General features: G+C 36.5%; 1 protein-coding gene across 1 annotated transcript; it reads right to left on the minus strand.

Moving 5' to 3' along the window:
* Positions 1 to 8,640: 8,640 nt before the first annotated feature.
* On the minus strand, positions 8,641 to 10,471 carry LOC148845529 (transcription termination factor MTERF8, chloroplastic-like). Its single transcript, XM_088954159.1, has one exon. It carries the CDS (start codon positions 10,056 to 10,058, stop codon positions 8,847 to 8,849), a length of 1,212 nt encoding a protein of 403 aa, XP_088810285.1. The 5' UTR covers positions 10,059 to 10,471; the 3' UTR covers positions 8,641 to 8,846.
* Between the last annotated feature and the right edge of the window lie 4,283 nt (positions 10,472 to 14,754).

Genomic DNA, 14,754 nt, shown 5'->3' on the forward strand with positions numbered 1-14,754 from the left:
CCAAACTAATTCCTAATACTTAACAATCAGATGGTGTAGGCCAAGTTGTCTACCCACGATGAGGGAAAGGGAATTTCATTTTCAGTTTTGGGTAAGTAGAAGCTGATATGGATGCAATGGACCTATGTAAAACAGCACCAATCTTGACGATCCAAATTAAGAAGTCTTATTATGGAGATTTTGGTTGCAATACTTTGAGGGAAAACTGTATCTGACATCATGATCACCCTCGTCAATGAAATCTAATCAATCATATACAACTAAAATAGAACTAACCAGTAACCACAAATTGTGAAACAATAAGTACCAATATAGAATAATAACATAAAAAATTGTCAGTATAATAAACTAAACTCACATGTGCATGCCAAAATTGTCCAAGTGCAAATGGATTCCATAATTCACTTGTTTCTTCTCCTTTGGTGTCAGGTGTTTTTGAATCCACAGTTGCATTTGTTATTTCTCCTTTCCATGTTTTCATTGAAATATTGCAAGTCTTAACTTCAACCCTTGGTTAACAGCATTTTGAGTCTTGACTAATTCAGGGTTGTACGTCTAAGACACAAACTTGTGGAATTTCTCAGATTTCTTTTCTAGGAAACAAAGTGCCCTCTATCCACAAACCAACCTCTCTCCCTATGTCAAGGAAAGACAAGTTGTAGTTGAAAAGTGTCTCCAATGGAGTGTTATCTTTTCTGTGTTCCCCTCCTTGTCCCTCTTCCAAATATTTGGTCCACCTTTAAAACAACTTAACTTATTTGGGGTGTTAGAAGAAGAAAATTGCTCAAATTGGTCTAATATATGTGACAACTGACCAAATAGCACAAGTCCTCAAATATGAACAAACAATTGAGGTTAAGAGGAGGTTCTGATTTTGGTGCCCCTATATTTCAATGTACATCAGCCTGGTACCTTGTAACTTACCACATATTACATATATACAGATTACCAGGATCCACTATTAGATGAGTAGACCATAAGACAGTGCATAAATTAAAAACATGATTATAGTATCACATTCTGTCTCTTAAATTTGGAAAAGAAAATTACTATGCAACTTCAATAACAAAAATAAATGCCAAATGAGCAAATAACATTATTAAAATAATATACATAATCTTTCAACTATAGGGTTAAAATAGATGCTGCTGTCTTAGGGTTGAAGTTGTAGTTTCATTCTTATTAAACTCTTGAATCTTCATTATCAGCCGTGCCTCATCCCAACTATATGGGGTTGGCTACATCAATCCTGTTTGGACAATTATTTAAAACCATATCCACTGTTAAATTATTAGTGCTTAAATCATTTCTTACTACTTCTACCCATGTCCTTTTTGGTCTACCCCAAGCTCTTCTAGCCCATTCAATGTGTAACAAATCACTTCTTCTAACTGGCGCAGTTGGTGATCTTCTATGCACGTGCCCAAACCATCTTAGGCTGAATTTGGCATTCCTTATTTTAAGGACTGGTCTCTTTTTTCCTGTTAAAATGTCCCCTATAAACATTGAATTTTTAACTGCAAAAAGGAGATAAGCCCTGTTAGAGTGAGCCGAATAAGGGTAATTTAGTAATCTTATGTCAGTTAAGTACTTTGCTTATGTGACTGTTTTATTAGAGTACTCTGCCCCACACTTAAGTGAGGGCAGTTTAGTCTTTGTAAGTGTAATTAGAACCTAATAAACACAAGGGGGTCGACTGAATGGGACACTAATCAGTTCGACTAAACCCTCCTGTTCTCTCTTTCTCTTGTCTTCTTCCTCATCTTCTTCTTCCTTCTTCACTGGTTCGGACTACTGTAACTGCTCCAAAACAAGCCCTTAAAATAAGGAATGCCAAATGCAGCCTTAGTCTACTCTCTCTCTCTCTCTCTCTCTCTCTCTCTCTCTCTCACACACACACACACACACACACACATTTTATCGCCTATTGGAGCTACTCCTAGGTTCCTACAAATAACTCCATTCCTATTCCTATCATTTCTAGTTTTTCCACTCTTCCATCTTAGCATTTGCGTTTCTGCCACATTTATTTTCTGGATCATTATACTCTTGAAGACAAATACAAATGGGTGGGCTGACCTCTAGGGCAGTTACACCCTATTCACTCATTTGTATCTCCTGATAACAGCTCCTTGGAATATTATTTCAATCTATTTTTATTTGTATACAAAATTTTAATGTCTCTACCCTAAAAATCCTTGATATGGCATCTCAGGAGTTCCTACTAGTACTAGTTAGACCTATTGAGTCCCATTTTACGGAGGAAAACAGTAATAACTTTGCATTTGGTTTTAATCTTCATCAAGAGTCAGACTTATTCTTTAACTTGGTTTTGGAATTTAGTTATTTGAAATTTTGAATTTCCTATTAAAAAACTTGATCACCATCATGTTTTGTTGAATTTTAGCCGCATCCATCCTTGCACATGGAACCTAACAGATACCCTTGCTTTTTCATCCAAGTATTCCTCTTTATAAAAACATTGTCCCTATATTTTCTTATTTACAAACCATAGCTTTTATACCTCCACAAGCAGCAGGCTCCCAAACATTTATTTGTATCTTCTCTCTCTCTATTTTAACCCCAAATCCACTCATATGCCTTCCCTATTCTAATTAATTCAGTCAATGCCCTATTCTATGTACTCTATCCCATCTTATATTATTTTTCCTTTAAGAGAATATGAACAACTTATATTTTATTGTTCTCTTCAACGTTTCAGATCTATGGTCAAGACATCAAATCAGAGAAGCTAAACAATTAATGGCCAACATGAACTGCTCAATAAAGTTTCCCTAAGGCTGTTAATATTCTGGCAGATGCCTTGGCTTGAACTGGGGTAGCAATAGATGTTTTCGCATGGGGCTTCCCAGGCCCAGGGTCAAGGATTGAAATGTAACTTTGCCTTTTGGATTTCTATCTTAGAAGTGGACAGATTTTGGCTTTTAACTAATATTCCAGTACTAATCTCCATGCTTGGGAAACAAGTTTTTCATTTAATCCATTAATGAAACTATAGTTTTTTTTTATAAATAATTTATGAAATTAATTGTTGATATAAAAGGATGATAAAGAAAAGATAACTGCATTAAACAGAATGGAATGGCGAAACAGAATTCATGTAGTCAACCCCACATAGTTGGGATAAGACTAGGATGATGATGATGGTAAAAAAAATAATTGTTTTTATTCATGTGTCTCAATCACCAATAGTTTAGCTTGTCAAATCATTAGAAATTGTAGAAATATTGGGCCTCATGGGCCTTAGTTTATTTCCTTGTTATAGTTATTATCTTTTGCGTTAATGGGCCAAATAGACTTTTCTTTTAAGTTTTCACTCCTCTCCTTCCCCCTTTCTTCCTATTCTTCTCTTCTTCCTGTCTCTATCTCTTCTATTCTGATTTTTCACTCTATCTTTCATACTTCCTTTAATTATTTCAGTTTAATCTATTGTCATTTTCTTCTTGATATCAGAGCACTACAACTTTTTTCTCCTTTTCTTTTAATCCCATACACAGTATGCTTGGAGAATTGAGTTAGTGATTGATTGAAGATTCATTCAGCCTAGTTGGTAGAAGATTTCTGGAGAAAGTAGGCAATTGGATTGGTGCCCAAGACGATTCTTGGGGTTTTAACCCAAAACCCTAGCCAACTGGAGTAAACAAGGGTCCCACCTGGCATTCAAGGCTTGAAGAAAAGTTTTTTGATAATCTTGGAGATCGATCCAAGCTGGACTGATTTCTGCAGGTCCCACAAGGAGCAACCACATTTTTAAGGTTTCTCCCACGTTTCCAGGTTCTGCACAACCCTAGTTTTGGAATCCTGTTAAGGTTAGTTTCGGTTATTCTCTCTTTTAATCGTTCCTGTTTGCTATCTGAATTTCTTTAAGTTCCAGAAGCATATGTAGATTCTCTATTGGCTGTGACCACAATGAAACTTGATCGAACCAACTATTTAGCCTGGTAGTAGTTAGTAGAATATGTAGTAGAGAAAGGTAGGGGTGAGCAAACGGTTTGTTCGGTTTAAAACCGAGCCGAGCAAACCGAATTTTTAAAAACCAAATTATGAAATGTGGCAACCGAACCGAAACCGAATTTAGGTTAAACCGATCAAACTGAACCAAATTTTTTTTCAGTTAATTCGGTTTTTTCGATTAAAACCGAAAATTGCAAAAACTGACAGAAAATTGCAAAATGAGAGAAGCAGAAAAAGGGGAAAAAAAAAACAATAATAAATATTACATACCTGAGAGTAAGAGACTTCGACAACCAACTTTCTGCTCACTGTCACCGTCGCCGGAGTATGAGACTATGAGGTTGTTGCTTCGGAGTTCAGAAAGAGGGAACTGGGAAAGTGGGAAGACAGTCAGACGCCAGACCAAACGCAGACAGAGCATAACACATACTTGGAGAGGAAGACTCTTAGCACAACACGAATTGGGAAAGTGGGAAGACAGTCAGCTCGCTGCTCGCTGTCACCGGTGTATGAGGTTGTTGCTTCAGAAAGAGGAAACTAAGAAAGTGAGAAGTGGGAAGACAGTCAGACACCAGTCGCCGAACACAAAGACTTGGAGAGGAAGACTTACGCAGTTATGCTCGTCATCGTCGAGAAACGTTTGCTCACCCCTACGGACATCCCGCCCAGTTAGTCAGATGCCAGTCTGGCGTCAAACGCTAGACTGGCGTTTGTCTAGCGTCTGACTAACTGTTTAATGCCTCTCAAGTCTCAATGGTTTTGGGTTTGGTGAGCCTAAACAAAAAGGATGGTTTTGGCGGGCCCAAACAAAAAGGGTGTACAAGTATATTTTTTTTATCAGTGGGGGTACGAGTGTAATTACTAATATACCCTAATAATATCGGTTATTTTGGTTAACCGAAATGCAAAATACTCCAACCGAAACCGAAATTAAAAATCGAAACTGAACCGAATATCAGAACAAACCGAACCGAATGCACCAAAACCGAAATTCCAGTTCGGTTTTTCAGTTTAAACCAAACTATGCTCACCCCTAGACGAAGGTGAGGTTATATCTCTAGTAGTAAGAAGCAGCCTAAGGAAGATGGTCCTTCCTACAAGAAGTGTTGTTGAGACATACTCCCATACTCCCATAAACTGGTGAACTCCATGCCACCCCACATTAATCAAAATTAGACATACTCCCATAAACTTAATGTGAATAATGTACAGAAAGGAGAGAGAACTTTAGCAGTTGCTGAAAGCTCTTTTACAAGAGATTGACTTGATGGAGAAAGTAATTTGGGAGAGTACAAAAGATGCTAAAACATATAGGAAGCTTGTGGAGAGAAACAAGGTGTTTGAGTTCTTGACAGGACTAAATTCAGAGTATGACATTATTAGACAAAATATCTTGGCAAAAGGATGATGCAACTCTGTCACAAGCATATGTCATGGTTAGTAGTAAGGAAAACAAAAGGCAAGTACAAGTTCAGGGGACAATTCCAATTGACCACTTTGCTAATGTTGAAGTAAAACCTAAGGTAGTTGAGGAAAAGAAAGATGTTATATGTGAGTAATTGAGTATTGCAAGGAGCCGAAGCATACAAAGGACACTTGCTGAAAGTTACACCAACTCTTGCTAATCCATTTCAAAAATTCTAATAACATTAAAAAACCTGTGAATAGGAAGAGTGTGAATGCTAATGCATCCATGGCTCTAGATAGTGACAAGGGTTCTAGTGATGAGAAGACTGCCATTGAACAACTAGGCTAAATTTGAGAAGTATGGGAGGTTGATCAATCATCTTGAGAGCACAGTTGTAGAAGTTTCTAGCTCTTCAAGCAATTCGACTTCCTCTGCTTTTGAATATTTAGGTATTCGTGCTACTGCCAACCATGCAACCATCTCAGGTAATTGCAAGAACCCTTCGATTATTGATTATGGAGCTTCTAATCATATGACTAGCGTATCTACCCTATTTAGTACTTATAGTTTGCTTTCTAGCCATGATAAAACAAACCTAGCCAATGGCTCTCTTGCCCCTGTCTTTGGTAAGGGAGACATCAAGACCTCGAATTGCCATACCCTCACTTCTGTCCTTCATGCCCCTTAACTCCACACTAACCATTTGTCTATTAGTAGTCTGACTAAATCCTTAAATTGTTGTGTAGCATTTTCCCCTTCTTATTGTATATTTTAGGGCCAACTCTTGGAAGGTGATTGGGAGTGGCCATAGAGCAAATGGTTATACTTGCTAGATGTTCTTGAGAGAAGCCAAGGTCTGCCCCTGAAAGTTACTTTTAGTCTATGACCAATTTTTTTGTCTTCCTTTTTTTTGATAATTGAAAAATTTTGCCTTCTTTGAAGCCTCTCAAATGTATTGATGACTTGGATAGCCCAACAAGAAACTTTGACCTTTGGAGGAGATCATAGAACCAATGTTCTAAAAAGTGTTGAGGCATATGCCTAGGGTTGCACCTCTAGGTGAGGCACACTCAAAACACCCTAACACATATTGGAGGCATGGATACCTTTAAGGTGTATGCCTCAAACGACTTTTGCATGAGATATACACCTCTAGTACGCCTCATATGCCTTTTAACCTCCTTGAAGCTTACTACTCTTTACAAGGCTTACACCTCCTTGTGCTTAGGAGGCTTATGTCTTTTGCATTCTCAACCATGCATCACACCTACATGTCTTAACACCTTGGCCAAATGGCCTTTGCTAGAAAGGAGTGGGTCATATTGGTTTAGAAAAAGAGTTTTGAAAATGGAATCACAATAGAAATTTCTGCTAGGTTTAGAGTCCACACCCTCTCATCTCTCCCTTGGAAAAGTAAACATTTTTTTATCAAGAACAGACCTTGGAAAAACAAACATACCTATAAGAATTTTTTTTATGGATAACTGAATTGCTTTATTATTTTTTGTAATCAAGAGTATACAAATTATTATGCATACTAAAATATAAGCTGGAAGGATTCTGCCCATCCCCTTTTTGAAAAACCAATTTATTTGATCACTATTTACCCCTAGCTTAGCCAATGAATTAGCCATACTATTTTCCAATCCTTGAATCCACTTGATACCTCCATTTCCCTCATCAACCACCTAATCTCCTTGATTGTTTGTCTATACTGCCAATCGTGTGGCTATTTGTATTGAGCTGACTGACTACCACCTTAGAAAGTTGGAATCCCCTTCTATCACTAATTTGTTAATATTCACTGACCATATCAGCTTCAAACCTTGTAGAACAGCCATTAATTCTGCTCTTATTGAAACCCCAACTCAAATTGGTCATTGCTAGGATTTTGCCACTTCCAACTCTAAACACCCTACCTACAATCTTTAAGATCATTGATCAAAGAGATGATGTCATGGGTTTCAATCTTCCAGAGTCCCTTACTGCCCTTCTTGACCCCAGGTTCCAAGAAATCCCATTGTTATCCAATAAGTCAGCAACTGGTTTATGCTTCAAAGTGGTTAAATTATAGATCCTGAAGTAGGACTGGCATGAAGGATCTCCCAACAAAACATCCTTCCAAAATCTAACCATCTTTCTAGAGACAAAGTCATACCTAATTTACTGAAGAACATGGGGAAAAGGTCCTATTACGTGTTTGACATAGATTTTTTAGATACTTTGATGCTTCACATGAATGGTTGTCAGATTAGTTGAAATCTTGGTATGTTGCATGGATGGCCAAGATTGATTCTTTGCTCTCAAGAGACCATTTTGATAGCCTAGACTTTTTTGTTGTTTTGGTAAATTTTTTGGATGCCCTATATTAGTTGAATTTAGCATCATTTGGATGGTTAGATTAATGCACAAATCTTAAGATACCACTTTGATGATCCAGATCTTTGGGCTAACTTGGCACACCATTTACATGGCATTTTTTCCTTTTTTTTTTTTTCTGAAATCTGGGTAAATCTGATATACTATTTACTACTTCACTTCAATGGCCAAAATTGTTTGAAGAAATTGTAAATCACTTGGGTTTTCAAGATTGGTTGTCCGATCATGAGGTGTGAGTTCAATGATCTAGTTCCTTAGTCAGAAAATCAGGACTGGAAATATCTCTTTTAATATATTAAATGGGTAATAAGCAAAATTTTCTTCTAAATGTAAGATAAGAGCATTTCAGGATTTTAAAAATATTTAATGATTCACATGATGTACACGTGGTTATATGCCATTAACTAGTACGGGGGCTGAGTGCCACACCCACAAAGTATGAGGGGTCCTTCTAATTTACCCTTTTTAATGTGCTTTTGTTTTTGGCCTTGAAGCTGGTTTCTTATGGTGAGGTTTAAGGCTTCAAATTTTGTATGGATGATTTTATATTTGTACAGTACTCTTTGGGTTTTGATTTTTTGGTCAAGCCACAAAGCTCACTTCGTTCTTATACTCCTATTCTTTTTTCTTTTTCAAAATATTTATTTTAGTATAAAAAAGAACTCTGTAATACATTTCATACTTGATGAGCACGTGATAGTACATCTCAGATGGTTCATTTCAAGGCTAAGCTTCTTCTTTTTTTACTTTAGGCTATGCACTTTTGTTTCAGGACTCCTCCAAAATACTCTATCGACTACCATTTTAGACAACACTAGAAAAAATGGAGACATCTGCATCCACCGAATTATTCATGGAATCAAACAATGACTCTGTGTCTCAGAAATGGAAAAATTTCCCTCACCTGCTGTTATCCTTGCCTGGTGGCTTCAAAACAGCAACTAAACATTAACTTGAAGATTTGAAAATTACAGGCGCAGCCAAATTTTGACAGCAGCCCTTAATGAAAACAGTAAAATGCATGACAACAATACGCCAAATAGGGGGAAAAAGAACGGATATGATGAACATATCCATACATCGTTTATTCGGCATTCCGAGTCAAAATGTTATCTCCTGATATTCTACTTACTCCCCTATCCCCACCATCAATACAAGTCTCTTTAGCTGCAATGGCGTCCTTGTAAACCTCCATTAAATCTGGCACTCTATCCAAATGCATAGTCACATAGGTCTCCACAAATTTTTTCTCATTAAGCCTAAATGCCCAAATAAGTTTCCTGCCTACTTTAAGCAGCTGCTTTGTCTCCAAAACCTTTATAACCAAATATCTTGGCCAGATCCTTGTGCTAAATCCATACCCGAGAAGAGTGGGATTTGCAATTATTGTTGATCTCTCCAGCTTCATAGTGCTCGTATAGAAATCCATCAACCTCTTGATCTTCTCCTCTGAACAAGTTATAACATTAGGGCTTCTCTTAAAAGCAGACATAACCTCTTCCTCAGACCACCCGAAGCTCTTAAAAACCTCCATTTTTCTTTTCCATGTGGGCTCAGTCGTTGAAGACATTGCTCGAACAGCATGTACAAACAAGGAACTGCTGGATTGGAATCCCAACTTTTTGACAGTCTCGACAATCTTGATCATCTTTTCCACCTTCTGCACTACAGTCCTCGGATGGGAGATGATAAGCTTGGAGATATGTGCAACGTGTACACCCTGACTCATTAAGATAGACACATTAGGTTGCATATTTCGTCTGAGATCAAAATTTAGGAGCCATGGATAGCGCTTAACGGCATTGATGACATCTTCACTTGTCTTCAGCAATGTCAAGAGGACTTCAAAATTTGGTTTCAGAACATTATCCAAGCTTCTAAGAATATTTGGGCATGAGAGGAGTAGCTCTGCGAGAGTGGAGCCCGAAAATCCAAAACCAAGAAGATATTCTATCTTGGGTTTGAGTTTTCCCTCTAAATTACAGCGGAGAAGCGAAGGGCGCTTAGTGATGAGTTTTGAAATGTGGGTATCGGAGAAACCACGGGATTTTAGGAAGTTCAGGACAGAGTCATGCTTCTGGGCGTTTCTTGCATCGAGTTGCAGCGTTTTGGATGCTGAAAGAGCACTTTCTACGGGAAGCGCACATGTATTGACGAGGTATTGAACTGTAAATGGCAAGGATGGATCGGAGGAGACCGCTGGAGATGTTTTCTTTGCTGTTGTGAAGGAGTTGAGAAATGGGCATTGCAGAAAATGAAAATAAAATGTTCTTCTGTTTTGGGAAATGCGATACATTTCACCAAAACAATTGAGAATTAGAGAGAGAGAGAGAGAGAGAGAGAGAGAGAGAGAGAGAGCAAAACAAATTTGAAGGCACAGAATGAACAGCCTTCCTGAGGTGAGAAGAAGACGAGAAGAGGAAAGTCTCGCCCTCGCCTGAAGAAATAGTGATTAAAGAAGCCGCGAAGGGCAAAAGAAGGAAACGACTCCGCATGTCAACGGGTCGGGTTCGACACGGCTTTGGCCTTAACGATTCCGACCCGAATCATCTCCCGGCACCCACAGAAGGTCCAGAACCACAATCCGACTAATCGAAGAGGGGTATGGAACCCAACTCGGCTCATCTTACACTTGGTGCATCCTTACTTTTGTATTCTTTGATAGAGTGCTTGATTGTAGGGCTCTCAACAATGTTTTCAATCCATTGTTGAACCGAATGGTCCAATGGTTCAAACATCACCCCCGCCCAATTTCTGGTTTTGATTTTCTTAAAACTTGGAACTTTGTCAAAAACCGTTGAGCTAGAAATTTGTCGATCCGGGTTGAACCATTGATTGATTTGCTTGATCAGGTCATCGGGTCATGGGTTACAAATTATAATCTATTGACAACTTTAGCCCATAACTTTACAGCTGTTGGATTGGGGTGGTCTCATTTTAATTTTTTATAACTTCTTTTATGAAACATGCATCCCATTGGGCCATTGGCGCTAGGGGTGTTCATTGTTTGGTTCCAGCCATAAAATTGAACAGACCTAATGCAGAATTCTGAATTCTGCTGCAACTTTATAAACATTCAAATGTTTAAAAACCCACATTCTATGCATCCATATCCACCTGTATTAATTTCGAGCAGGCACTTACCCTAATTGTACTTTAGGCCTATGAATTCTGACCCTGGGCTGAACGGTCATTCTCCCTATAATATATATCTAAAGAATATTTAAAATTATAAATATATATTAAAATCTTTTGTTTTATAATAAAAATAATAAAATGAAATTTTTAAATTTAAATTTTTAAGGGTGTTATTTGGGCCTTCTAATTAGTTAAGCCCAATAGAATCAAAGAATGGACCAAAGTTCTCCAAACCATATTAAAAACTGCACCAAATGATTTGGTCTGATTTGATTTCCATGTTAAAACGGTTTCGTTTGGTTTGAGAAATTCTCAAACCATAATTTATTTGTTTGGTCTGAGATATTTTTTAAACTACACTAAACCGGACCATGAACACCCCTAATTGGTGCCTTTCCCCACTACTTTTTGCAATTTTTTTACCTCAAAGTTCATTTTTTAGAACTTCCATATGATTAATAATTGGACTGGATGCAAATTTAACCCCACCAATTCCAATTAAAATTTGACTTATATACATTTATTATACATGTATAAGTAAAAAAATAATTATCTGATTACAGCGTTGTGATGGGTACAATTGTACAAACATGAATTTCAAGACTAGAATCTACACTTTTACATTGACAATATTGAGTGCAAGTTTGCTTTCATTTTACTCTATTTTTTAATAAAAAATATCGAAAAAAAAAACAACTTTTACTTTTAGTACAAAAATGTAATGGTACCAAATACTTGCAAAATTGAATCAGAGTACATTAGTAACAAAGAGCCAGGCTTAGCATGGTTCAGACCAATCCAAAACATGACATGATGCCTGATTAAGGCCAACCTAACCCTAACTTAATAGTGTTCGGACTAGTGCAAACTTACCATTTAAACTGACCTACTGACATTCCACCATGATGGGTGTAATATCTCTTACCAACAAAATACAATTCAACCCCTACCAACAGGATCCAACACCCCACATCTCACCATGAGACTGGGACATTATATATTAGATTTGTGGTGTCTGACTTTGTTGGTAGGGTGTTGAAATGTATTTCACTTAGGGGTGATTAAATGAGTAGGTTTTATCCAAAATCAAATGGAATCGGTCTCAAATCAACTTTGAATTGATCCCTATCCAATCTGTTACCTGATTTACTCCAAATTCTTGGAGCTGACCCCCACCCAAGTTGGTTCCAAGGTTTAGGGGTTTACCTTATCCAAACTGGTCCAATGAATCAGCCTTGGTTGGCCTTGATGGGATCAGCCTTGAAATCAAATTTGTCTTGAAATAAATCCCAAAATATTCTTAAGGATGTCAATATTTAAATCCAAACACTCATGTTTACAAAAGCCATAGTCTCACTTTACCATTGAGTTATTTAAGTGATTCGATAATTTGTTTTCATTTTAATATTTGAATGTGTATAATAAATAATGTAAAAGGTAATATTTATAAAATTTAAATTATAATGACACATTTTGAACCATGTATTAATATATTATGATAATCTACATATTAAATTACTCAACTTAATCAATAAAAATAGTATTAGTCTTAAACTATATATTATCATTATTGAAAATCAAGTTTTTAAAGGACATGCTTCTTTTTTTTTTTAAATGAAAGAGTAAAGAAAGAACAAGTTCAATGGGTAGACCTTGGAGTCAACCCCAAAACTGTTAAGGCCAAAACTGACCTTCATAGAGTAGGTTCCGGTTCCAAAAACCTATAGGGGTATGTTGTAGGTTCCGCCATAGAACCAAATCGAATCGACCCATTCTCACCCCTAATTTCACTATTTTATTGGCAGGTGATCCAAGCTCATAGGAGACTAGGACCAATGGCTTTTCATCAATGTTGTCAAACTAGAACCAGAGGCGAAGTCATCTTAGCAACTAAGTCAGGGAATGAATGGTTAAATCATCTAGTTTGACTAGGGCTGTTAATGGACTTGAAAAATCTGATACGGTTCGACATCTGAATGGATTACTTGGATTTGGATGTTAAAACTTGGATCTAGATCGGGTGCAGGTTTTACTCCATCCCATCTGCTAAAAGTTTGAGTTCAATTATAAGGCCCCATTTGGATCGTAGGAATATGGATCTGGAATTGGAATTGGAATCGGAATCGGGTATTCCGATTCCAACTGTTTGGTTGGGCGGAATTGGAATCTCATTCCCATTCATACTAGAATGGCATTCTCCCATTTGAGGGAATGATCATTCCCTACCTCTCCCTTGGGAATGAAATGTCATTACTGTTTATTCCAATTCTCATTCCCATTCCTGTCTGAACCAAACTGACTGAGAATGGACCATTCATATTCCGATTCCCAAGGATTTCGATTTTGGTTCTGATTCTGATTCTAATGCAGACCAATCGGACCCTAAGTAACATAATAAGGCATGTTTGTCAATATAAATATAAAATCTTTATATACATTTTTGTTATATTTGTATACGTTACAAATAATTATTTTTTATTTTTCTCTTTATTTCAATAACAATAAAGTGGAATTGGATTGCATCCAAATCTAGTCCAAACTCTGAAATATTGGATTCGGATTTGGAGTTCTCAATAATCTGATGAGATTATGATATAGCTAAATCGGATCCAAACACGACCCCATTACAGCCCTTAGTTTGACTATTCTTAAAATTTCATTTCATTTCATTTAGTTCCAAAGTTACAAGGAGCAAAGAATTGCCAATTCACTAGGGTCCCGTGTGATGCACATACTTTTTTAAGCGAATTTGAGACAGAATGACCTCTTATGACATTCTCAATCGAGTCAAATCGATAATCCAACTCAAGCGTCATTTTTTGGTTATGTCTAACTTGCACTATAATTAATTAGTTAATTAAACAACTAAATAATTTAAATTTTAAATTATAATTAAATAAAAATTTAAACTATAAAATTATTTTAAATTTTATTGGCCAGAAAATAAACAAACTAAGACACGATGTACTAACAATAGGGGTGAGTATGGGTTGGTTTAGCTGGGTTTCAAGGCATAACCTAGGATTGACCCCTACATTCTAGGTTATTGGAACTGGAACCTACCTGTCAAGATTATTTTTGGGGTCTATTCATTCAACCTATTTTTTCTTTACCCACATATCCTTTAAAAACAAAACATAATAATAATAATAATAATAATAATAATAATAATAATAATAATAATAATAATAATAATTTTTACATTTCAAATATTATCAAATTTATTGTTGAGTGAAATAAATAATATTTATTCTTTACTTGGTTAAATTAAAAATTAATTTTCTTTTAAGTGAAAGTTGATTATTTAACCTATAACAATATACCATTGAATACGAAATGGGTTGATGTTTACCGTAAAGTAAATAATATTTATATTAAGTTAATTTAATTTAATTATATTTTAAATTGTATTTTGATTGAACTTAATTTTTAATAATAATTATAATTGAATATAAATACATCTGATGAATAGAATTAACAAATTTTAGGCAATTTAATGAAATAATTAAGAGGATAGATAATTAGTGGCATGAATAAGATAAAGAGAGTTCGACTTCAGTCAGGGCACGTCCTATACACGCTATGCGTACTTAACTAACCGACCTCACACGTACGGGAGATATTCCGCACGGTGGATGTGCCTGTGAGGCGCCCATGGAGCAGATCCCGTTCCCCATTACCCCATATCAACACAGTTACATTATTTCGAAAATGAATGATAGTTTTCGACGCTTCTCGCTCCTCTCTCTCTCTCCTTCTAACCGGTGGCCACCAACAACCATCACAGGCGATCGGGATCAATCTCAGGCATTGAAATGTCATTCTTGCCTCTAGTAAAACATTGTCAATACTCT

This window comes from Nelumbo lutea, chromosome 7 (genome assembly GCF_056320005.1).
Source record: "Nelumbo lutea isolate HS-2025 chromosome 7, American lotus-T2T, whole genome shotgun sequence".
Classification (NCBI taxonomy): Eukaryota; Viridiplantae; Streptophyta; class Magnoliopsida; order Proteales; family Nelumbonaceae; genus Nelumbo; species Nelumbo lutea.

Excerpts from the sequence above, each read along its gene's own strand:
- LOC148845529 (XM_088954159.1), bottom strand. The coding sequence starts at position 10,058 with ATGTATCGCATTTCCCAAAACAGAAGAACATTTTATTTTCATTTTCTG.